Source organism: Zalophus californianus, chromosome 3 (assembly GCF_009762305.2).
Source record: "Zalophus californianus isolate mZalCal1 chromosome 3, mZalCal1.pri.v2, whole genome shotgun sequence".
Taxonomy (NCBI): domain Eukaryota; kingdom Metazoa; phylum Chordata; class Mammalia; order Carnivora; family Otariidae; genus Zalophus; species Zalophus californianus.
Window position 1 is genome coordinate 120,055,267 of NC_045597.1, and position 26,243 is coordinate 120,081,509.

The 26,243-nt window shown below is 40.7% G+C and overlaps 1 protein-coding gene across 5 annotated transcripts in view; it reads left to right on the forward strand.

The window, feature by feature from the left end:
• The first annotated feature begins 20,462 nt into the window (after positions 1 to 20,462).
• The window catches only part of KCNJ3 (potassium inwardly rectifying channel subfamily J member 3), a 154,433-nt gene continuing 148,652 nt past the window's right edge, over positions 20,463 to 26,243 (forward strand). For 2 of the 5 annotated variants that reach the window (XR_003519375.2, XM_027591156.2), the window contains exon 1: positions 21,476 to 22,659. Coding sequence is in view for 4 of the 5 variants with exons in the window: in XM_027591156.2 (XP_027446957.1) it covers positions 21,958 to 22,659 (702 nt within the window). In the remaining variant the exon portion in view is untranslated. Of the gene's footprint in view, positions 20,792 to 21,475; positions 22,660 to 26,243 lie in introns of those variants that run through there. The other 3 variants (XM_027591159.2, XM_027591158.2, XM_027591157.2) reach the window with 2 other exon arrangements.

Here is a 26,243-nt window from a genome sequence, read left to right on the forward strand (position 1 = left end):
GTTATGTCCTTCCACAGGGAACTCTTGAGTAGTTACAGTGAACTCTTAAGATCTAAAAAGGATTTATTATTTTAAAAATGCAACTCCAGTGGTAAAAATGTATGTCAAATGGCTTGATATTTGTGAGTATGAGGTCACTTGGGTTTCTTTCACCATTGGTTTTTCACTATTGGTTTGACCTTTTCTATTACGATGAATAAGTCTAAGTTGCTTAAAAAAAAAATAGATGGCTATCAAATAGACTTAAGTTTTTGACCTAGAAGAACAGAAAAATAAACCTCCAAATTATAAATTATTTCTCCTATGTTCATAACCAATTCTTTGTTTCATCTTGTTTTTCATCAGTTGTTTCATCTTGTTTTTCATCAGTTGCTTCATCTTGTTTTTCATCAGTTGCATTATGCTAATAATCTGTCAATGTCTTTTATTTTATCTTTTGGAAGAATATATTTTCTGAGAGAAAGCCACCATGTCTTTGACTGCCATCCACCATTGTTTGCATTCCAAGCTCTGTCAGCTTTAGGCATGAGTGATTATAGGGCTACACCTGAAATCGTTCAAGCCACAAGAGAATGATCATTTGGTTGGGAAACTCAGTTTTCCCCAAAGAGCACTTCTGATAGCTTCTGAAGGACTTTTGGTGACTACTGTTCTCTAGTCACCCATAACTTTCTGATGTTATGGTCACCGTTTTCAGATTTACCACAAAAATAAAGCCTAGAGTCAGGATTCCCTTGACAGGTCAGGTGACATTTTTTTTTAAATTTTTTATTTTATTATTATTTTTTTTTCTAAAGTAGGCTCCACACCCATCATGAACACGGGGCTTGAACTCATGATCCTGAGATCAAGACCTGAGCTCACATCAAGAGTCGGATGCTTAACCAACTGAGCCATACAGGAACCCCAGCTGGGCAACATTTAGATATTTTTCTAACATTAAGAACAAATCATATTGGCATATGTAGATCTTTTAATATCTTTTTTTTAAAGTAGGTTCCATGCCAAGCATGGAGCCTAATGCGGGGCTTGAACTCATGACCCTGAGATCAAGATCAAGAGCTGAGATCAAGAGTTGGACACTTAACCAACTGAGCCACCCAGGTGCCCCTAGATCTTTTAATATCTTAAATAAAAACCAGAGAAACATTTATTGAAATGATAGAGTTAGATTATTATTGACTTTAACTGCCACTGGGCACTGCTTATTCATTCTGACTTCCCTTCTGTTCTGAAAAAATAAAGAAGAAATGCTTTGAAGGATTATTTAGAAACTATATTGATCTCTCTCCCCTTTTTTTTTTTTCCTGTTTCTCAGATCAGGCAATGCAGTATCTTAAGCACAGTTAAAAGAAGCACATCTTAACCATACTTTAAATAAGTTAAAAAAAAAACAAAACCTGTCCCTACTGCAACATTTCTTACTTTCTTTCTAATTCAGCCCCTTTCTCATCTCTATAATAATTCATACTCCCTGGAACCAGTGTGTTACTAGAGAAGAGAGAGTACCGAGTTTGTCAGTGTGATAATCACTCCCAAATTTATATCTGTATTCTACGCATACATAGTCAACTTCTTGCATTTCAGACTCAAGTACCCAAGATAGAATTCAAAACTTGATCCTCTTGCATCATTTCCTATTTAGTAAATGTCAGAATGTTGTTGTCATCGTCTATTGCTTGTAGAAATCTAGAAGTCAGCTTTGACGCCCTCACTCTTTCTAAAGGCCACACCCAGACAATCAATTGATACTTTCCTGTCAGTTTCATCTCTTAATAAACCTTGAATCCATCAACTTTTCATTCTTCACTGCTACTTCCCTCACTCAAGTCACTTAATCTTCTGTATCTGCACATATCCCTCCTCACCCAATTCACACTCTCTCAGCTGCCAAAATGAGCATATAAAAAACCCTCAACCCTGATAAGGACACTCTTTTATCTAAGAGCTGTTAGTGACTTCCCACGGCTCCTAGAATTAAAATCAAAACAAAGAAGCAAACAAACCATCAGTCTTGATATGACACATAAGGTCCTGGATCAATGGTTCTCAACCTTGGCTTCAAATTATAAATACCTGGGACGCTTTCCTTCAGAACCTCAAGGGAAGTTGATTTCCCTTTCTCAGTTTTATTTTTGATGCTCCAGGGATATAGTCTGGTTGATTTAACCAGACATACATGGTGGAGAGGACAGGTACAAGAATAAATAGAATGGGAATTCCCAGAAGATTATAGAGTGCAGGCAAAGCAATTGGTAGGAATTCCATATTCTAGCTTGACAAGGTTGGGACTAGAGTCATTGTATGATTACTGTCATGTGTTCCCCTATATATCATTCAGAGTTCTCCTGAGAAATAGAACTAAGAAGATCATTCATTCATTCATTCATTCACTCATTTTAAAACATTGGCTCCTGTGATTGAGGAGTCTTGGCAAATCAAAATTCTGATGAAGGAAACTGGCCTGTTAGAAACTCAGGAGAGTTGTAGTTCCAGTCCAAAGGTAGTCGTCTGGCAAGCCAGAGAAAACTGATGTTGTAGATGATGTCTGAAGGCCGTCTGCTGGAGAATTTCCTCTTACTTGAGTGGAACAGGGGCTAGAGGGATGTTCAGCCTTTTGCTGTAACTCAAGCCTTCAACTGATTAGATAAGGTCTACCCACAGTGCAGTGGGCAATCTACTTTACTCAAAGTTTGCTGATTAAATGCAAATCTCATCTCAAAACACCCTCATAGAAACGTCCAGAATAATGTTGGGCCACATATCTGGGCACCATGGCCCAGCCAAATTGTCACATAAAATTGTCCATCACACTTTTATTTATTTTCCTTCATGTAGCCTTTTAATAGACTGTTAAAATTGAAGTCAGAGTGTGTAAGGTGTTATCTGTTAACTTCTGAATCATTTGAACAAGAATTTCAAGGAAAACTTCTTAAAGGATAGATTCCTAGGCCCTATACACATTGATGGAATAGAATTTATCTTTTGATAAACACAGCAAATCATTTTTCTACCTCGTGAAATTAGAGAATAATTGTTTGTCTTCTGAAATCATCGAATCATGTGGTAGTTATTTTTTTCGTGAATTGTTTGCTTTACTATAGACACAGTAATGATCAAATACACACATAATGTGTGTATTTTGCATTATCAGCATTGCCCTCAGGGAGTTCTCAAGGGCTTGAACCACCAGTTTCATGAAGGATATGAATACAACCCAGGAAAAAAAATTACATGATCCTTTATATTATTGTTGTGATTGCATGGAATAGGACATCATCTGTGATATTTGCTTGGGATGGCATTGGAAAATTAACCTTGCCCTTGCTTTCACCTGCCTTGCAGAATTTCTAAATTTAAGAAAATTATACCTTGAGTCATGTTATATATTCTCCTGAAGAATAAAGACACAAATGAAAAGAAGCTATCTTTATTATCTTCTTATAGTGAATTGGTAAATTTGTATATAAAAGCATTTCCAAAGTCATTTCCTTGGGACAGTACTTATCTCAAAAACTGGTTCACAAGTCAAAAAGTTCAGTGAATTTTTTATATTGCATTGATTTTTTTTAAAAGTCATGATATACATTAAGGGCTATTAATGCTTTCAAGAAGTTCTCCAGTTAAAAAAATAAAGTTGTTCCATTTGTTTTCCTAAAATCGGTTTATCTACAAAACCATATTTTTAAATGACATTATTTAGTATATTTCTGGAGCACATTTTGAAAGATGCTAATTTAGCAATTCCTGTCTTTAAGTATTCATTCAATAATAACCATTTTTGAGATCCCTCTCTGTTCTAGGCAGTATATTATGCTCTGGGACATACACATATGAAGAATATAGAGCTCCTGCTATAAGGGAAGGCATGGTTTGGAATTTTCAGACACATAAATGGATAAATTGCAAAACTATGACCTAGATGTTTAATAGAGGCCCAGGCAGAGTGTTGCAAGGGGTCAAAAGTTGTTATATTTTGTCTTCCAGGTAAACTTGAGGTTAAAAAAATTATGGTTTTGAATAATCCTGCTGTGAAAAGTGGGAACAAAAAGAGGTTGTAAAGCAGGATAGAGACATTATCAATTACAAATGCTTTCAGGGAGATCACTTGGCAGAACTATGGTGGAGGGGCTTTAGTGTAGAGAGCCTGTGAGGGAAAGAACAGATGGGAAGCTATGACAATATTTCAGATGAGCGATCCTGAGTTTCTGAACTAAGGCAGTTGCAATAGAATTGAAGAATACAGGGCAGATATGAGAGACATTCTGAAGAGAACTGATAGGAAAAGCTAACATGTTGAATATGGGGAAGGAAGGGAAATATAAGGGGTGTCGAAGATCACTCTATGATTTATACCTTAGGACATGGTATGGATGGTAATTCTAATAACATTTCAGGACAGAGAGGAAGGAAAGGAGGTATTGATTCCAAACTTGAACCCACAAAGTTGCCTGAGGGCCAACAACATGGACATACCCAACTGGAGGCAGAAATACTGATCTCAAAAGAGATCAGCGTTGACAAATTTGTTTGCAAGTCATCAACCAATAGATAACCTGAAGTTGGGACTATGGATGGGAACATTCAGGGGCACAGAGAATAAGGGGGAAACAGAAACAAGACAGGAATCTGGCTAAGAGTAATGTGTATAGGCGTGCCTTTAGTGTCCAACTCTTGGTTTTGGCTCAAGTCATGATCTCAGGGTCATGAACTCAAGCCGCATGTCGGGCTCCGCGCTGGGTGGGAGCCTGCTTAAGATTCTCTCTCCCTCTGCCCCCCTGCCCTAGCTCTGTCTCTGTCTCTGTCTCTCTCTCTCTCTCAAATAAATAAATCTAAAAAAAAAAAAAAGAGTAATGTGTATAATATGAACTAAGCAGGGAGAGCCCTTGAAGAAGACCAAGAAAATGTAATTAGAAAACATTCAATAGAACAAGGAGAGGGCGAAGGAAAGAGTTTCAGGAAATGATGCACAGAGTTTTGACTTTCCTTATCATTTCTTCTCCTTTGCAGTCTCCTCCACTGCTGGTGTGCTTAGAAGCTGTTCTCTAGATGTGTTAAATATGCACCAACATTGTCTTCTATGTGATAGTTTCATTTTCTATATTTAATTCTTCAATCTAATGGCATTCATTTTAGGGTAAAATGTGGCATATAGGTTTAAATTGATGCCCCTCTTCCACCCAGAAGTTAATTTTTCCATCTCAGATATGCACCACATCAAAATGGGCCCATCTCAAATCATCCATGTCATCTGAATCACTTGTTCCAGCCTGTGACGATCGTCAGGACTAACTGGGGAACCCACTTCACAGGGGCCTCCGGCCTCCCACCCTTCTTTAGGTCTTCTTTACTGATGCAGAGGAGTGAAAGGTGATTGTTCCTGTTCAATGAGGAAATAGGTGTAAACAGTGTGTGTGTGTTCCTGTGTGTGTTGTAACTGGAATAAATCTCCTTGGGTCACTTTCTTGACTGACCAATGACAGATGGTAGAGGGGAAAGCTAAAGATCAATTTTCTGCCTTTGACCTCAGATGATGTGTCATGAGAAGCAATAGTCTACACTGTCTCTTAGAAAACGATCTCTGGGGGCGCCTGGGTGGCTCAGTCGTTAAGCATCTGCCTTTGGCTCAGGTCACGATCCCGGGCTCCTGGGATCAAGCCCCGCATCGGGCTCCTGGCTGTTGGCGGGGAGCCTTCTTCTCCCTCTCCCACTCCCCCTGCTTGTGTTCCCTCTCTCTCTGGCAAATAAATAAATAAAATCTTTAAAAAATATAAAAGAAAAGAAAACGACCTCTGAGTTGGAGCAGTCAGCCAGTCCATACAATTCTTGCACCTTCCACTGGCTTTCTCCCTTTCTTACCTCATTCCCATTTCCTTTCCTTTTGCTGTCTGGGATCAGGTTCCCTAATAAAGTGATTCCTATTAGTCTTTGCCTCAGGATCTACTTTCCATGGATCCGAAGCTAAGACATTACTCAACAATAACAACATTTACTAAAAACCAATTCTTGCCTCTCTGGTTTGGAATTCTTTCATAATATAATAGGATATTAAGTGGGATTCTGGCTATATAATCTGTCCAGTTGAGGTCTCTTTAGCTTACTTATTATGGTCACATATCACATTTTAATATGGGATTTATCAATTCTCTCCACATTATTCTTTATTTTCAAAATGCTCTTCCTTCTTTCTATTAATGCATAATGTTATCCATATACAATATGATCACTGTGTAATGTGATCCCTGTGTAATATGATCAATGTTGTCATTGTGGTTCATCTATCAGAGGACTCAGAAGTAAACAATACAATAGTTACCAAGTCATTCCATTTCTAAAATGAAGTGCCAGGGGGCGCTTGGGTAGCTCTGTTGGTTAAATGTCTGTCTTCAGCTCAGGTCAGGATCCCAGGATTCTGGGATTGAGCCCGCATGGAGTAGGGGGTGGGGAGTTGGGGGGGGTCCTCTCTGCTCAGCAGGGAGTCTGCTTCTTCCTCTCCCTCTGTGCTCATGCTTTCTCTCACTTGCTCACTCTCGCTCAAATAAATAAACAAAATCTTTAAAAAAATAAAAAATAAATAAAATGAAGTGCCAGACCTCTTTGAGACATGCTCAAGTATTATGAAAGTGGTTCAACCAGTACTATTCCACTAGCCATTTCCAGTTGGTTTTGAGAAAAAGAATTATTTGAGGTTTAAAAGGCTGCAGTGAGACCTGCTTTGTAAAGAGTTGACAGAGTACTATGTGTCCTCTTCACAATTGCCCATGAGGGAAAGAGGAAGATAAAGCCAGATGGAAGGAATTTCAAGAGACTATTTTGGGAATCTTGCCATGGATTCCCTGGGGCTTGAGGAACACTGGAACAAGAACCTGGATCACACCTAGAAAGTATAATGATGAGCTATGCCCGGATGGACAGTCAGGGCAGCCAGATAAGAGGCTTTCACTGTGAGCAAGCTGTGCTTGGTGGGACAAAGTGTCTTTGGAGAGGGGTCTATGAGCCATTTTGGAAAGGCTCCAAGGGTGTTCCTGCTAAGAAAGCAAAGAAGGTAGGAGATGTACTCCCAAAGGTGGGAAGCTGAGGGAGGAGTTATGGGCAGCCAGCACAGTTGGTCCATCTGCAGTTGGAGGATACCAGCAGGAAAATTCTGAGGGCTCTCCAAAAGAACACTCAAAACCTCTTTGAAAGAGAGTATCTTCAATCAAAGAGGCTAATACCCTTGAGTTTCAAGGCCTTTTAATTCTCTGTCATGTCATGAATTTGAGACAGTGAGGTTTGGCTGTCGTGGATGGCTGCAGTAGGGGCACACTGGAGCTGCTGAGGGGACCGATGGGGCTCAAGGAGAGGCGTTGCCTTATCTAGCACCTGATAGCTCTATCTGGAGTACACCTAAGAGACTGTTTCTCTATCCTGAGTCCAGATCTGGTAACTAGGGTTTTCTTATCATATATATGGCTATCTTTCCAGGAAGACAAGTCTCATGAGCACTGGGTCAGGGCAGAAGCCAACTCCCTGACACTTCAGAACACATGGCTTCTACTGCCTTAGCTGTCACCCACATGGGGCTGCAAACTTCACCAAATTAAGGCTATGGCCTCCTACTGTGCTTAAGGAGAGTAACTCCCAGTGATTCCAAGATGGATTACTCTCTTAAACAATGTTATCCTCAGTGATTCCATAGTAACTTCCTATCTTAATTTGTCTTGTAATGTAGCATCAGCTTCTCACACTTAGGAAGAAAGGTGGAGGGGACCCACACATCCAATTTTTTATAAGGTAACTAGGCTGGAAAGGCACCAACTACATGTGAGCCCCAGAGGGCCATAGAGCTCTACCTAACACAATGTGAAATGATTAGAATATTCCAAGTAGGGCAACAAATTTGATTTTCTTAAAACTCGATTTTCCTAAAATCTGATTTTCTTAAAACTTGAAAGTGATTTTCTTAAAACTTGAAAGAATAAAATGTATACAATCCCATTCTTGTGGTTAACCACTTTTTAAAATTTTTTTATTGTTATGTTAATCACCATACATTACATCATTAGTTTTGGATGTAGTGTTCCATGATTCATTGTTTGTGCATAACACCCAGTGCTCCACGCAGTACGTGCCCTCTTTAATACCCATCACCAGGCTAACCTATCCCCCCCACCCCCTCCCCTCTAGAACCCTCAGTTTGTTTCTCAGAGTCCATCATCTCTCATGGTTGGTCTCCCCCTCTGATTTCCCCCCCTTCATTCTTCCCCTCCTGCTATCTTCTTCTTCTTTTTTTTTATTGTTATGTTAATCACCATACATTACATCATTAGTTTTGGATGTAGTGTTCCATGATTCATAGTTAACCTCTTTTTCATTGCTATTTGATCCTAGCATTTTCTTTTGCAATTAATGCACCTTCTACCGTCCATCACATTTTTAGAGGAATCTTCTGGTCGTCACTTACTACTGTTGATGTGCAAGTCTAGGTCTGGTCAAATAACATGGTTTTCCCTTTTTCCTGTTCTGCCTCCTCTTAGGAAGTGGAAGGTGTCCCAACAGAGAAAACAAAATAGAACAAAACAACCTCAAACCTCTTTATGCTGCCAACTCTGTCACTTTTCTTGGGTGCCGCTTGAGGAATTGCATATGGCACTGTCTCTCCTGGGCATTTCACTCTCCAGTAGTGACATCCCCTACCCATATCCTGAAACTGGGGTCAAATCCATTCTGCCCACAGCAGTTAGGGTAGGCATTCATTGGATATCCTGATGCTCAGAACAAGCTTTTTCAAAACAACTCTCTCCTGCAATGTTAGTATTTTTTCACAAGGGTACCAAAGCATGTTGCTTTACTCTGCATTTTTCCCCACACAATTCTTAATGAAAAAGATTACTCTTTCTTTATTAGGGATACTGTCAACTCTTTTTCACACCTGCACATTTGTAATATTCATGCATTATATCAGACCATTAGTGCCTGGATGAGAGACATTCTGTGTAACAGGTAACTATGGCAGAATTGCTCATCCCTCTGTGACTAAGGCTTTGTTACTGGCTTCCTGGCCTTGTTCCTTCTTCTCTTCTAAGGAACGAGCACCTTTCATGAGGCTTTCAAGTCCCTCAAGGAATTCATTTTCATCAGTTTGGTCTCATCATTCTTCCAAATGTCAGAGAATCTCAGAAGAGGACATGGTTTGGGATGAAGTTGGCATTTCTCTCTTACTCCACCTCCCTTCCATTCTATCTATTGAATTCCAGAGAATCATAGAGGATAGACTATGCCCCTCAGAGCCCTGCAGTTTCTGAGCCTTCCTGGGACCACCATAAGAAAGGAGGGAGGATCTAAGCTGGTGGGGTTCTGTGCCCCAACCCAGCTCCGATGGGGGTAGCTCTGCTTTTATCTGTTTTGTTTTTCCTCCTTCAAAATTTTCCTTAAGAAGGAGTTCTAAGAATTTTATTTGCCCCTACCTTCAATCACAGTTCTAGAAGGTGCTTAGGGTCATGAGTTACTTAGCCCTGGTAACTACTAACAGCAGCCCTGGTATTGATGCAGCGAATTGTAACTTCTTGCAAATAGATGGTGAATAGTAGGCAGTTCTGAGAAACATACTTTCAATATAAAATATTTCTTCCCCTCACACTCTCATCATAACAGTTACATGAAGCTAATGTATTACATATAAGTGTCCTTGCTTTTGAAAATGAAATTTTCTTGCTCTAGAATGTGTGCATGAAGATGTTTCTCAGGAAATTATGTATTATTTCTATCACTGCTACATTTTTTTCCTTTTATTTGAGCATCCCCTGAAGTTACAGCTTTATATACTGTTTGAAAGTCATGTAGAAGTGAAGTATCAGTGACACTTTGTATAGTACAGCTATTTTGCCTTTAAATAGCACCAATTTAAATGTGCATTATTGTGTTAGGTGGGTTTACTTTCTCAGGTCATTATGTGAAACACTGTGCTAGTGTTTCTGGATAGTTATTTGCACAGTTGTTTTACTGGCCTGGCCCACACCTATCTCTGAATTTTAAACTGTTCCTTTTTTCAGTTGTGTCACTGAACACAACATAGAACACAATGAAAGGTTAATGGGGGAAAAAGCTGATTTGGATCATCTGTTTGACTTAGCAAAGTGTTTTTAAATGAACTCCCAAAACAAAACCATGAATAAAGCAACGGTCACCTTGGAGGCCCATTGGCCCTCACTGTACTATTCCAGCTCGATTTGAACCTTATGGCCTTATCCAATGCAAAGCCCTCTAAGAGATTTCTCTGTTTTTAGGGGCTATCTCTTCCTGCATATCTTTACCTTTCAGCTCTTACACCTGCAAGAATCACCTTGGCTTTGCCTGTATCAAGGTGAGTCCAGGCAGTTCTTTGGTATCAAAACCAATCATCAGACTGACGAACTTTATAAATGACTATCATGGGGAGGGGTCACCTCCCAGAGTGGCAGGCCTCCAATCCATCCCAGTGCTAATGCCACCTTGACCTTTTTCTTTCTTTCTTTTTCTTCTTGCCTCCAGGACTAACAAGCAATTCTTGAGTTCTTACCTTGAAGTAGTTCTATCCACTCACTGATGTCCCAGAGTCTGCCCAAACACTTTCCCTTCATAAGAAATGTTTTGGTGAATGGATCTTTCACCATTTTATTACAGAGAAAAATTAAGAAAGGTTTTGTTTTGCTTTGCTTCTAGTAGTACTTTGGTTGTTGCTGGGAGTGGGTGGGGACCATCTTTTTGTTGGACTGCCAAGAGGCCCATTTTTTTCTTATATAAAGGCAAGCACTTGGAGTGGGGTGGGGTGGTGGTGGGATGGGATGGTAAGTGATTTCTTCTCCATTGATAGGCAAAGGTATCCTGAGTAAATGAAGATATTAATTAGACAACGAATAGCAGAGCCAGTGTTGGATCACTTCAGATACAGCCAATATTAAGAAAGGAGCAAGACAATGGGAGAGTGTAGGGAATAAAAGCAAGCATACTCTTATTTCTGTTGAGTTGAGTTGAAGAAACAGAGTATGTAACCTATGAACCTGCAATGTTGTAAGGAAAGGTGCAAACATGAGAAATGTTTTGAATTATTTTTTTCATTTCAGTACATATCTGAAGTTATAAAATCATTTGTGGGCTATAGTAAATTAGAAGCTCTCCGTGTGGATTTGTTCTTCATTTAAAGATAATTTTTGAATTTATTTGCTTTTCACTGAACTTGAAAATATCTTATGCTGGATATTAGGCTGTATGCTTTATGTAGGTTTTCTCTTCTAATTCTCACATTAGACTACATCAAAGAGGTAGAAGGTATTTCTATCTCATTTTAACAATGAGAAAAGCCAAGCCCAGAGAGGTTAATAAATTGCCTAACATCACACAGCTCGAAACTTCAAAGCAAGGATTCACACTCCAGCAATTGTATGGCAGCATCAAAGGTGTTGCTCAAGATCCTAAAAGTCATAGGGATTTAGGTGACTTTGAACTGTGTTTTGAGCATGGTATGTGTCAGTATGGTTAGTAGAGTGGTATGTTAGAAGAATGTTAACCCTAATAAAACAGTACCTTTTAACTATCTTCTAACATTTACAACGTATGATGACAGATTTATAATAACATTACAATTTTACTGATTAATTTGATAAAATATTTTCACAATATACGTTTTTGTACTAATGATTGATGCTATGCCTCTTACTCCTCAGTGAGTACTCAGAGTTGGAAGAGGAGACACTATGCGATTTGGGAACAATCAAGGGTTGAATATCTTAGCCACTTTGTGTATATATTGCAAAGACTTTATCATTGTGTCATTTGGTTTGTTCTGTGTTACCCAAACTTCATCAGTAATTGCAGTCTTCTCTAAACATGTGGACTCCAAATTCAATTCCAGAAGAAGGAACATTTTGAAACAGTGAGCAAATAAAGAAGAAAAATAAATGACACTTCTCTTTCACTAATACTATCTACTTGATAGCAGAGATTCACAAATGCATGTTAATTCCAAAATGATTTGCATTATGTTGTGCAGTCAATATTTTTCTTTCAGGAAAATTAGAACAGTATTTACTGTGTTGGCTACTGGTAACATATCTAATTTAATGGCACAATTGAAATGAATTCTGATGTCTACATTGTCCTTCATCTATGTTACCTCTCACAATTGGTATGCAACCTTTCTCAACCATAGAGGCAGCCTTGTCATTCATTGGTGTTGTCAAGAAGCATAAATAATCACTACGTGACATTTTGACACAAGGGTTTATTTAGTGATGTTTGCATTCTGACATTGACAGAATATGTGAGGACATTTCATCAACAGCAACTCCAGCCTCATGGAATGCAAAAAAGAATGTGAATGTTACTAAGAGTTGGGACTGGGCTCTGACCCCCCTTTACATCTTTCTTCTTTCTCTCCCCTTTGCTAATTGCTACATCTTTATTCTCTGATTTTACTAAAAAGAACTCACTGAAAGAACTTTCTTTCCACAGGTAGAGAAAATCAATTCATTATTTGGTCATTTCACAGCATATTTTTTCTTTCTTTTTTTAATCTTGATGCAGAAGGAAACTTGGTGTGAAACAAAAACAATACTGATATGTAAAGGTTGAACGGCAGGCATCCTCTTTCTGTTCTATGCACAATAAAGTGCTAACACCCATCCACTCCAACAGAGAAATTCACTAATTAAAAAAAAAATCCGTCAATCATCTCAGCTCTGTTTGGCTTTCTGATTAGTAAAGATGAGAGAAGGAAAAAGAGTAGCTTTAGAGAATCATTACTTTTAATTATTACTCCAAATTCCAAGCTATTTCTAGAGCCACGGTATTATTATCTGTGGGGTCATAATCAATAGGTAGAAGCTCCCTACAAATGATTAGCCTAAATTTTTTTCCTTTTTTTTCTTAATTTTTACTTTCAGATCAGTTTTGAACAATTGCTACTTAACTAGAAATGTGAATGGCTTTAAGCACCTACTTTGTAATTTGGAGAGGGAACCACATAACAAGGAAGTGTTCTAATGCATTTCCATTCCACCCCTGAAACTAGTCCCCAAAGCCTCCTCCATCATCTTGTAGGCAACATAAAACTGATTTGTGGGCTACTGGGTAATCACTAACGTGGGGGAGTTGACATTGGCTTTTTACCGGGTGAACTCCAATCAGTTATTTTTCCCTGAGACAAGCTAAAGAAAAATTTTTGAGAGTTTTCCCTGAATAAAACTGGGAGGAAATCTAGAAATAAGCATGTATAAAAATAACATTCTGGTTTCTCGTGGTTATTGTTTTTATTTCTATAATTCTTCCCCCTCCCTCTTTGAATAATCATATAATGTAAAGCAAATGACCAAGTGTGCCCATCCCAGCTTGGCTATCTGCCACTGGGGCCACAGTTTCACCAGTGTTCTTCCACTGGTTGATCAGTAATCTTTATGAAAATTTTAATTTTTGTGCTCTTTCTTCTTTTCTTTCTTCTTCCCTTCTTTCTTCCTCCACCCCTCCTTTCTTTTCACCTTTTTGAATTCAGGACAGCGTGATAAATAGTAGAGAAGAGAGATAGTAAAGGCAGACTTCTTACAATTCACATCCACATCCACAGAAAGCAGTAGAAACATTATTAATAAAAAAATTTAAAACATTTATGGGCTTTAGAATTCGGTGGCCCCAGATTCTTCCATTCATGTTCCTGATTTAGGATTGTGAGTGGTAGGACTGGATTAAACTGCAGTCAAGCCACAATGTGCCCTGCTTGGCCATGTGCTTTTCCAATGAGGGGAAGAGCCTCCTGCACGTTGAAGTTAGGTCCGTACATGTTGGACTCTGGTGATGTGAGAGTGTGGGGACCGGGGCTTACTAATCTCAAGGGTCTCTCTTTGATGCCAAAGGATGAAGGCTCTGAGGAGTGGGGAGGGAAGATTAATGGTACTTCCACCTGTGACATTTCTCAGGAAGCTCCTCTACTATTAGACATGAGTTCCCACAGAACAGGGTTTCTCAATTCTTGCTGTTCTGCTACAGTCGCCAAGGGAGCTTTTGAAAAATACTGATGGCTGGGCTCTATGCCCACAGAACCTGATATAATTATCTGGGGCAATTCTGATGCATAGCTAGGAACTGTGAGCAGGGCAATCAGATTTCAGAAAATTCTAGTCATCGTCCTTCCTTCCTTTCTAGCCTGGGGTCACATGCTGTGAAATATTTGAGTTCTATTTACCGTCCCTTTGTCATCCACAGTCTTTGTGACTTCTTTGTTTTCCTACCTTGTCCTATGGCCCAATTGCTCCATTACTCCTGTCTCTCCTCCTCCTTCGTGCAGTCTTAATGTGGACTCAGTACTGGAAGATGCTAAAAGGTATGATATTTTTCTTTCAGGGGAATTATAAGTAGCATTTACTGTGTGGTTACTGGTAACATATCTAATTTAATGGCACGATTGAAATGAATTCTGATGTCTACATTGTCCTTCATCTATGTTACCTCTCACAATTGATATGCAGCCTTTCTCAGCCATAGAGGTAGCCTTGTCATTCATTGGTGTTGTCAACAAGCATATACATATATATATATGTGTGTGTGTGTGTGTGTGTATATGTGTGTATATACATATATATATATATATATATATATATATGCGTATGTATATTCCTACCTTCTAGCAGACTATAAGCAAAGCCGAATCAACATGATTGTCCCTCCCACCCCCAAAAAAGACTCATGATTCTACCAGATTCATGTGGTTCGGACAAAACTGAAGATTTAGGCATACACTCCTCATCCATTGGTTAGACCTTATTAGTATTTCTGGATATTTGTAACAGAACTTCTGGAAAGACACTGATAAATTCTATTTCTCTACTCTGACTGGCAGCCATGGAGTTGTGCTGCTTGATCTCCCTTCAAGAAGAACTTGCCCTTCTGCTGGCAGAAGTGTATTTAGCTGATGGTCTCCAGCTATAGCACCTTTCCAAATCTGATGTAGAATTCAGCAGAAGTCATGTCCTTCTGAGAGTAGCCCCCAGCCAATGACAGCTCAGCAGGCCCATTAGGATAGGGCCATCCCTGCGCAATATGGTACTACTCCAGTGGGTGACCTTTGCTCTGGAGCTCCCCATTGGGTTGGCCAAGACTTTACCAAATTGGCACCATAGTTAGAGCGTCACTCTACTCAATTCTGCCTTCTCCAGCCTTTCCTTTCATTGGCGTCCGATCAGAACGACAGTGTATGGGCTCTTTCTACTCCATCCTATTCCTTCCCTTTTATCTTTCATGGAGATTCCTCCCTAAGAAAACTTTTGCCCTCCTAGCTTTGTCTCAGTATCTGCTTCCAAGATAAACTGTATTGACACAATCTGTCAATCTTTTTTAACATTTAAAAATAAAATTACAGAATTTGCATTTTTATTTTCCAACCTTGGAAAATAATTCCAATCATTTCTGTGTATACCAACACAAAAAACTAGAGTGGGAAATCTACTCTACCCACTCCAAAACGCTACTGGTTGTAGTTTTTCTTCCAGTATTTTAACCTATGTTTGTAAGTTTCTATAAAATGAGTACAAATTATTTCTCCTCTTGGAAATCTTGTCATTAAAAACAAATCTGCAGATTTCTAAAATAAAGTCATTTGGACTGCGTTAATTTAATGCTCCATAAAATGTAAGTAATGCCTGTTTAGTAGTTTTGGAAAATTCATATTAGCTAGAGAAGTATTTCCTAAAAAGAATTGTTTCTCTGAATGTTAACAGCAGTCCTCTTTAGGCACTTGCCACATTGTATTACTTATTATTGTTGTTGTTAACTTTTTTGTTGGCATGATGTTGTCCTAATTTCTGACCTGTACAACCAACCCTTGGCATGGTTCTAGGCACATGGTTTGTGCATGTTGAGTATTGACCTAAGCAACATTCTTGTACATATTTTGATATCTGGGACCTCACTGTTCCCAGGGAAGAGATCCTTAGAAATAGAACTTTGACTGACTTGGATAAGGATGGGAATTTATTATTTTTCCTTGATGCCTTGCCAACAAACCCTTGGGGCTGACAAAACAATCATTATAATTTTTTTTTTTTTAACAGATGTTGAGTCCTGGAAGGCTCTTTTAAAAGTCCTTATTCTTTCATAAACCAGAGTACTCCTATGTACAGGGTTGGAGTAAAGAGAGGGTTTAAATCAGGAAAACCTTGTCAAATAAATGGCTTCCAAGTGACAATGGTGTTTTGCCTTTCTCTGAATCCTCAGGCAGAGGCCAGGGTTTGGAGCCAAGATTAAGGGCTAGATGAGTCATCCGCCATGGTATGGCAATGCCTCTCTATTCCCAAGTCTGCGCAATCAAATCTCCAACTGATTTCTCCTTTTCATTTTTTTCTCCTCTTTTTGGCAAGAGAGAAAATAACTTCAGTATTCTTTTTTAGGAGGGTTAAAAAAAAAAAGTAACACCATTCTATTGCCAAAAATTGCATATAGAATTTCAAAGGGTGACCTCTTCCCAGATATAGCAGAACTTATGGTGGCAATGGAATGTGTCACCTTTTTGAAGCATAAGCACTTCAGATCTCCAGGCCTGCCCATGTCTTCATTGTACTTTGGAGAATGATAGGATTAGGAGTAAAGAGGTACTAAGTACAATGTCATTTTCACCTGAGAGTAATTAATGTTTTTGGCCACGCAGACTATCACATGGTAGGAGTCACAGTGGCAATAAGTGAATGATGAGAAGAAGAATCCAGGTGTACGGAGATGTTCAAAGCCTTGCTTTTTTCACAGTTGGCCGATTAAGTCATTTTTAGAATTTGGACTTCTCAGGGCAGAGGGTTTTTTTCCTTTTACATTAAATATACTCTTCCCTACACTGTTCAGTTACATAATAGGGTGAATGCCTGTGCAAAGCCATGCCTTTTTAGTATTAAGACACAGAATCATATCCTTTATTTTTGAAGGTCTAGTTATTGGTGATACTACTAATTCTGGACACAGCAAATAAGCTATTGCCAGAAGCACTTTCTGGGCAGAATAAGTATGAAGCTTGTTCTTAACTGAGTTTGTTGTTAAATATAGCCTTGATTCCCCTTCCCTGACCTGTCTCCTCCCCCCAAAGAACTGCACGGTAGTCTGTTTATCATCTACCACCCTATCTTTAAATGTTAGACTCCAAATGATTGTATATTCTGTAGTTATATATTTTCCAGATTTTTCTGGCCTTGTGGCCTTGGCTGAAACTGGGTGCCTCTCCTTCCTTTGACCCATTCTGTTTACAGTGTTTCTACTTCAGTTCATCAAACAGCACCTGATTAGGTGGCCTTCTGTCATTTATTCCCCACACATCCTGCCTGGCCTCAGCACAGTGGGGCTGGCTGCCCTCCAGAACGTCATCATGGAAGCAGCTGTCCTGACAGGGGAAGATGAGTTTGGTTCATCTTTAAACATTTCCAAGGAGTGGACTCAATGTCACAAACAGGTCAAAGGCTCAGTCACATTTAAAGTGGGATGTGATGGCATCCTGAAACATATGTAACTTATCAGGCAGTACTGTTCCTCTAAGAAAATAAGGAACTTGAAAATGGGCACACATGTTTTGAAATCCCTACTCCACCATCTTTCTAGCTATGTAAATACTAACTGTAAAGTTCCAAGCATGTTGCCTGACACATTAAAGTAGGCTAAACATTGCAGTTCTCTCTAAAATTTTATTAATTATTTACCATGAGCAAGGAAAAATTGGAGAGCCAGAGTACTGGGCAGTATCAAAATATTAAGAGGTGGATAGTCAGGGTGCTTGCCATTTTATGGGGGAAATCTTGGTGAATTTTGAGCTCAAATACAGACTAGAGAGTAATAAATAAATAAGTAAATAAGTAAATAAATAAATAAATGCCACATTGCAAATCTAGGGGAATGAGAATTCAGAGAAGAGGTAGATTACTTTTAGGGGCAGAATAAAATAAAGCTTCATGGAGGGGGTGGCCCTTAAAATAAAAGCTGAAGAAATCCTTCCCTTCCTTGCATGCTAGTGATGGGATTTGGACTTCGCAGGGATAGAAAAAAGGATATTTATGTGACAAGAAAGAAGGTGAACAAATGAAGTTAATGTAGAGTATGTTTGGGAAACTGCTAAGAGTCAAAGTTGGCTGGAGCAGAGCCCACACTAAAGGGAAGGTGGGAGATGATTTTGGGAAGATAGATTAGGCCATATTTTGGAGGCCCTTTGATTTCAACCTGTATGAGAAGATGGCAGAGTGGAAGGAGACCCTGGTTGTTAAGCAGGAATCCCACACTCCTTTCTAGGCACCTGGTAAGGGATGGCAGAGCACCCAGATTATGGAGATGCATTGTTCTGGGTTCAGATCTCAAGGTTTCCACTTATCCACACTGTGACATTGAGCAACTTTATTTTCTCTTTCCAGCTTCGAGTAGCTCCTTTGTTAAGTGAGAGGATTAGACTAGACTATGTCTTTCGAAGCATAAAGTTATTTGTTTATAAATTCGGTTGTTGGAAAATGACAAAGGTTTTTCATAGAGAAGTGTTTTTTGAAAAGTGGGAATGCATAAAAGTTTGGAAATGAAATAATCAGAGAACTCTTTGGTTTCCATCCCACTGCTAAGCTTATCTGATTCTAAGGAGATAGGTCTAGTAATATTGGACAGTTTGAAGGAGCAAAAGACTGAGGAAAAGAAAACATTTGACTTGAGGCTTAAAGTCAAATGGGGATTTGAAGAAAGCAGCATTTTTTAAAGAGAGAGGAAACTCATGAGATATAGTGCAGTAGTACAATCAAAAGGATTTGGCAGCTCATTGAGTATCAGTTCCAAAGCTAATAAGCATGGAAAATACTGCTTTTTAAAAATTGACACATTCTTTTATATTAAATCATGTAGTTGATTTGGTGATGACTTTTAATTGTGTATTATTCAGAGAGAGTTTCAGTGTACATGGAGTTTCTAGTGATACAGATTGGTACATTTGTTATAGGTTGGTATATCTGTTGTTGATTCAACAAATATTTATGGTGACCCAAGTATGTGACTGGTAGTGTCCCAGGTGTTGGGGATGCAACGGTGAACAAAATAGACAAAGTTCTTGCTCCTCTAGAGCTTACATGCCAGGAACTGCGATGGAGGGGGGAGAGAAACAACAAACAAAGAAAACAGCAGCTAGGAAAATGAAATGAAGATGAACTGCGCTGTGTGATGGGGGTACTTGGGGGACAGCCAAGGCCTCCCTGAGGACGATGCTTTCAGGTTGAGAGCTGACTGACTGTGAAGGAGCCAGCAACATGGAACAGCAGGGCAAGAACACTCCAGAAAGAGGGAACAGATAGGGCAAAGGCACAAGGATGGGGCCTATGCCTTTGTGGGTTTCAGGAATTGAAAGAAGCCAGCCTGGCAAGGGCAGAGGGAGTTAGGGGGAGAGTAGTCAGGAACGAGAAGGGAATATATGTGTTAGTAACAGCATGGGGCCAACCCCCAAAACTCATTCCTAATCTCTTGGCCTTGTTGCAACTTTACAGCCCAGTATATAACATCCTTCACAGCAAAAATAGTTAATAAAACCAACATTGGGAAAATGTTAAGACTCTGCTTTTCCAGAGCCAAAGACTGGGGCTCAAAGATGTTTAGCTACTTGCTCAAGGTCACAGAGTTTGTAAATGGCAAGGCCAGGACTCAAATCAGGTCTTATGATTGCAGACCCACAGCAGTCTCCACTTCCCACAGTGTCACTTTCCCTTCTTATGTAATCCTAAAGAATAAGAGTTACTGACCTCTTATCAGAGAGCCTGCAGGAGAACACTCTGTAACTTGGGATAGATGACAAATGACAGTGAGAGACCAAATGACAGTGAGAGTTCTCTACTTATGGCTGACAAGGTGCAAGGCTTACCTGCATTAGGGTTTAGGGCTAGAGAGGTAGAAGGGGGTATTGGCAGAGAACTAGTAGAATGATTATGTACTAATTTTCATTTGCATGGGAGTCTCACAGCAGCCCTTTGCTTTTATAACACCACGATTTGATGATTTTCCAACAAAATCAATTTCACGAATCTGAACTGAAGGGAATAGGCTGTAAGATAGAATGGCAATTTAAAACGAACATGAAATGTGGTAAATAAGCTGATATTGACACATGGGCACTATATTAACTATTTCTGCACTTTGCCCCTCCATTAAGTTAACTGCCAGGCCCGGGGTCATTAAAGTCCAGCTTTCTTCCCTCCTTTACAGCCACACATTAACTGTGTTCATTCTGAGCATTTCAAACAGAGCCATTTTCAGAGAGGATTGTGAATTTTCCCATTACTGTCTCCCCTCCCTTCAGTTCCCATCCTAAGGCCCCCTCTGCTACTTGCAACTCTTGAGTTCTGAACATGCTCATTGTGGAGCCAGTTGGTTTCTCTGTTTATGGTGCATCCACCCATCGGTTTAAATGAGAGCCCTAGTTACAGGGACGTATTGTTACTTCTCTCGGAGGGCAGCATTTGCTGCTTGCTGGGCTCTTTCGGACTTGAGGCAGGAGGGCCAGGAAGGAGAGTTGTTGGCTGGCATTCGGGAGCGGATGTAGAGTTGCACCTCATTGGAGGGGTTCGCTTTTTCCTGAGCTGTCAGACACTGCGGGCTCAACTGAGGCGCGGAGGTGCAATTCAGGCTGGTGGAACAGCGGGGGAAGGCAGGGACAGGCGGGGCTAGTGCGGCTCTGCAGCTGATCACACGCACCAGCGCATACACCACTCTCCCGCCGCCCCTGCTCGCTCCAAGCATCTTACCCGGAGCCACCGAGGCGCGGACAGGGAGTGGGGGACCGAGGAGGGAAGAGGCAAAGGTAGGCACCGTGAAGCAGAAGAAGGGCTGAAGCGGCGCTGGTATTTAGCCTGAAAGTCTGACCGGCAGCTCGAGGCTCGAACCCCTTACAGCAGCACCGCTGTCGCCTGCTAAGAGAGCACGGCGCCAAGGAACCCTCAAGTCCCGCGCCCAAGTCAGTCCGTGCGGGCGCTCCAGGATCCTCCTGTTGGGGGCAGCGTGGTGCCCTCAGGGAGGTGTGGAGCTTGGGGGACCTGCACTGGTGCCCACCGTGGTACACCAGGAAAAGTGGGGGTGAGGAAAACAGCCTTGAGCGCGGAGTGCGAGGCCAGGCTGCCGCTGCCGCCGGCTGCGCCGCCTCCTGCTCTCTCCCGGTGGGTGAGTGCTCGGGTTTCGCTCACCGCCGCGTCTCCGCTGGGCGCGGGGGCGACCTGGGGGCCCTTGAGAGTCGGCGGGAGGGCCCCGGGGGCGCCCGCGGAAACTCTGCGGCCGGCGGACGCCGGGCGAGCGCGTCTCTGGAGTCCGGAGCCTGGGACTCTGAGCCCGGAGAGCGTGGGTGGGGGGGTGTTGCACCAGTGCCCTGCAGACATGCCTCTGGGCGGGATTTTGGCCAAAAGATAGGAGGCGGGAGTGGCGGGGGGGGGGCCGGGATCTATTCCGGGGGGCGGGCGATCGGGGAGCTGCGGGGAGGGGGGGGGAGGGTCGGGTCCGAGCAGGTAGCGCAGTTTCGGCAGCCTGGCGAGTTGGCAGGTGGGGTGGGACTCACCCGTCAACTCGTTAATTTTAAAAGTCAGTTTGGGAGTGCTGCAGCGTAGTCAGGAGGGCTGTGGCGAGGCGAGAGGTGGCCCGGGATGCCGATGGTGGGGGAGGAAAAGAGAAGCCTCGAAAAGCTTGGAGGCAAAATTGCGCTTGGGTTCTTGGTCCTTGCATCCCTCCTACCTTGAGTGCGGGAGAACACTTTTTTGTTTTAAGACTCAGCTTGGAGAGAAAGCCTCCGTCCCAGGGGAAGAGAGGAGTCAGCGGGGGGCAGAGACCGCAGCTACCTGCCGGGTGCGCCCCCCACCCCGGGCGCGCTCGCTTTTGTCCCCCCTCTCTCCCCCGCCCCCACCTCCTTATTGGTGCTGGTTTGCAGCGCTCGGCCCCTGCGCCTCCGCTTCGCGTTTTGAATCTGGCTCGTCCCTCCGTATTATGTCTGCACTCCGAAGGAAATTTGGGGACGATTACCAGGTAGTGACCACCTCGTCCAGCGGCTCGGGCTTGCAGCCCCAGGGGCCGGGCCAGGGCCCGCAGCAGCAGCTTGTGCCCAAGAAGAAGCGGCAGCGGTTCGTGGACAAGAACGGCCGGTGCAATGTACAGCACGGCAACCTGGGCAGCGAGACGAGCCGCTACCTCTCGGACCTCTTCACCACCCTGGTGGACCTCAAGTGGCGCTGGAACCTCTTCATCTTCATCCTCACCTATACCGTGGCCTGGCTCTTCATGGCGTCCATGTGGTGGGTGATCGCTTACACTCGGGGCGACCTGAACAAAGCCCACGTCGGCAACTACACGCCCTGCGTGGCCAATGTTTATAACTTCCCCTCCGCCTTCCTCTTCTTCATCGAGACCGAGGCTACCATCGGCTATGGCTACCGCTACATCACCGACAAGTGCCCCGAGGGCATCATCCTCTTCCTCTTCCAGTCCATCCTCGGCTCCATCGTGGACGCCTTCCTCATCGGCTGCATGTTCATCAAGATGTCCCAGCCCAAGAAGCGCGCGGAGACCCTGATGTTTAGCGAGCACGCGGTCATCTCCATGAGGGACGGAAAACTCACGCTCATGTTCCGGGTGGGCAACCTGCGCAACAGCCACATGGTCTCCGCGCAGATCCGCTGTAAGCTGCTCAAAGTAAGTGTTACCCGCCCCTTCCCCTCCTGGCTGCCGCCCACCCTCAACGGCGGAAAATAGCTCACCGGAGGACTCTTCCCCGGTTTTTAGTCTAACCTTACTCACAGGTAAACGTCCCTGAGGGCGCGGGGGTGGAGTGGAGTGGGGTGGCGTGGAGGATTGTGCAACTAGAGGACAGCTGACAGTTCTGTTCCTTTTCCACTCACTCTCGTGCTCTTATTTAAATTAATTATTCGAATGTGCTTTTATCACTTTCTGACTAGTAACACTTACGGAGTGGTGTTGGCTCCTGGAGCCTTGAGGTAGAGTGCCTTGTCCTCCCTACCCTTGCTGCTTTGCTCTTTAAAGAGTTTCTGATATGTTGTCAATACACACTGCTCCACTAATCTTGAAGTACTAAAACTGAGCAGCTTCTATTTTGAAGAAATAGGTGCTGAACTTGCCTTAACTTTCGCTTAGGGCTTTATTTTTTCTTTATTTCTTTTTTTCCTCCTAACAGTATTAGCAGGTGGATTATTTCTTTATACTCAATAATATTAACTGTATGGTCATCTTTTTAACAATCGCAGTGACCCGAAAAGCAGTTAATAATGCGGACGAAACAACACCTGGTTCTTTTAAATTTTTATTTTTACTAAATATTTTCCTAGAGAATTATTCTGTGAAAGCTTGAATACTTTTTCTGTAGAGCCTCTTGTTACTTTTATTCTTAATTGCCAGTTACTACGAAGCCTTTGTCAATTACAGATTACGCTTGAAGCTTTTCAGCATCCATTAAAGAAGATTGCTTCTTACCATCCTCAGTATAAATGCTAAGACAGCTTGCACATGGAGTGGTTATTAAAGCAAGGTCCATCTAGTCCTTAAAGGGCACCACTATAAACAAGAGAAGCCCACCCTAAGCATTTACCCAGTTAGAGCCTGGGGATGAGAAATAAAAAGTTCAGTTCTCTCTCTATGTGTCATTTACAATTCAACTTTTTTTTTTTAATTCAACTTTTTGAGGCATTTGCCTTAGGTAGTTTTCAAATGTTCATAAATTGAAAAAGATGACCTCAAATAAAATCTTAAAAAGTTATCTAGGTTGCACAGAGAACCATAGCTAGATTCAGAATTTAGCATTAATAAAATGAAAATCTGATGAATATTTAAGTTGAGATTTTGCCTTTGAAATTTCAATTCCACTCTGCAAGTATATTGTCTTACACAGCCTCGACTTATGTTGTAGTTAAAAGTGCTTTAAAAAAGTTTGGCTCTTCTGTCATTTTCATTATTTATTTATAAGATCTTACCCTAATTACTCTTCATCATGTTGCTCAGTAAAGTGTTAGACTTAACATAATTCAGTTGTCCTGTCACTACACATCATACACTATAAACAGGAAGACACACTAACTTCTGTAGAGCTTAGTGGCAAATTTTCAACTTAGTTTTGGTGTGCATGTTCATTTAGATAACTATGGATAAGCAATTTGAGGTCATGTTCTTCATAATTAATTTCAATGAGCTGCATACCGGTTTTTATGTAACTTAGCACATTGTGTTATTGACCACTATTTGAACTAAGTGAGTTGTTTGGATTAGGCAAAGCAGTTGTATCATAGACATGTTTATTGCTTTGGTGCTAGTTGTATGTGCCTTTCTATGAATAGATCAAGATATATAATCTCTCTTTTTAGGTCAGGCCTACGTGGAGGAGAGGAACACCTCGTTAATACAGTGCAAACAGCTCTGTCAAGGAACTCATGTTTATGTGTCACTTTGAGATTCTTACTGAAGACTAGTTTACGATAGTGATTGGATATTGGAAATTTAAAATTAGGCTTTAAAGGTCATTTATTGCTGTTCTCTAGTTTTTCAAATATATGAAGTCATTTATTAAAACAAGTATCTTTTGAGGCAACGTATTCCAGATGCTTCTAGACTTTATTAAATTGTGTTTTAACAGAGCCAGAATAATTAGAATTAATCTACATACCAGTTTTTTGTTTGGGGTGTGTGTGTGTGTGTGTGTGTGTGTGTGTGTGTGTTTTGTTTTGTTCTGTTCTTTACGAATGTACCATGAATCTGAAGTATCCAGGCTAACCGTGGTTCAGGACACTGATAATGATTTTTTTGTACAAAGGCCATGTACCACATATACTGTAAGGAGTGTCCTGATTAAAAACAATAAAAGATTTATGGTGTTGACAAATTTGGAGCAGGGTGCTATATTAACACAAGGTGATAAGACAACATCTAATTAAAATGATACATATATAATATTCTTATAAAATTCTTTACTTTTGTTAGAAGATGTCAGTGCTAGGAGTAAAAATAATTGACATGTGGTATTGATTTATATTTAAGCAGAACTATGGTGAAATGATGCCCTGCTGTCTGTGAAGTGAGAGGGTTGGTCAGTGGCAGCCCTTCACCAGCCAGTTGTTTGTTTGAGTTGATTTTTCCTGTAGCCATAGTAATTAAAATGAATTCTCATAGCTCTTGTCATTTCCTTAGACTTCATTAAAAAGGAGTCCTGTTTTATTAGGGAACTAGTAACATTCAGCAAAATTAGAGGGGAGATTTGCCTTTAATAAGTTACTCTCATGTTCTCTTAGGGACTGAGATTGAAGTGACCTAAAACAGCCACCTATATTTTGAAAGAGGAGCTATACCATAATCTTAAAGTAATAAGTGGAATGTTTTGATATCAGTCTTAGGCAGTCTTCTTGTTAAATATTATTACACATAGTTAGCTCCCTCTTTTAACCCCTGTTTGACATTTTAAATCTAAGATTGATGTATTTTTAATATAGAGAAATATTTGGAATTTTATGGCAACAAAAACATATTCAATGATAATAAATATAGGCTATGTTCTTCCTATTATCTAATTTAATTTCATTTATATTTTTCTATTGTTATTTTCTTATTTTTTGAATAAAAGCTTATCAGTATTAATGTAAGAGTTCTATTTAATAATTATAAAGTGCTTTCTATTCTTGGGAGGACTGTAAGAACATGGATATGGCTTTCTTATCCTTGCTACTATGAATTTTCATGCATATTTATTTTGAATTGTCTAAGTTTTGCTAAAAGTTTTTTTTATAACTTCTCTGCCTTATTTTTAATTATGTTATTGACTTATATGAAAGCAAAAAATTTTTTTAAGGAATCTCTACAGCCAACATAGGGCTTGAACTCAGGACCCTGAGATCAAGAGTCACGTGCTCTACCTCCTGAGCCAACCACACGCCCCTATGTGAAGGCAAATTTTATTTCAACTCTATTCCTGTCTTTCAAGCTTGCAAATACTGAAATTAAATTTGATATTCAAATATAGATCTTCCAGCCTTATGCCTGGAGTGGTCGGTCTTTTTTCTGCTCAGAAATAAAAAATTAAAGGATATAATTGGAAGTTATTCTTTGAAATTTGTAATTCGATTATAAATAAAACTACAGAAAACTCTTTTAAAATGAATATTCTTTCTCTTTTCCTCTTCTCATCCCCATATCGATGTTTTACTTGGATTCTCAATTTATTTTAGTTACCTTCTTTTTTTTAAATTCTAGATGCTAGGAACTAATGAATAGCATGGTCA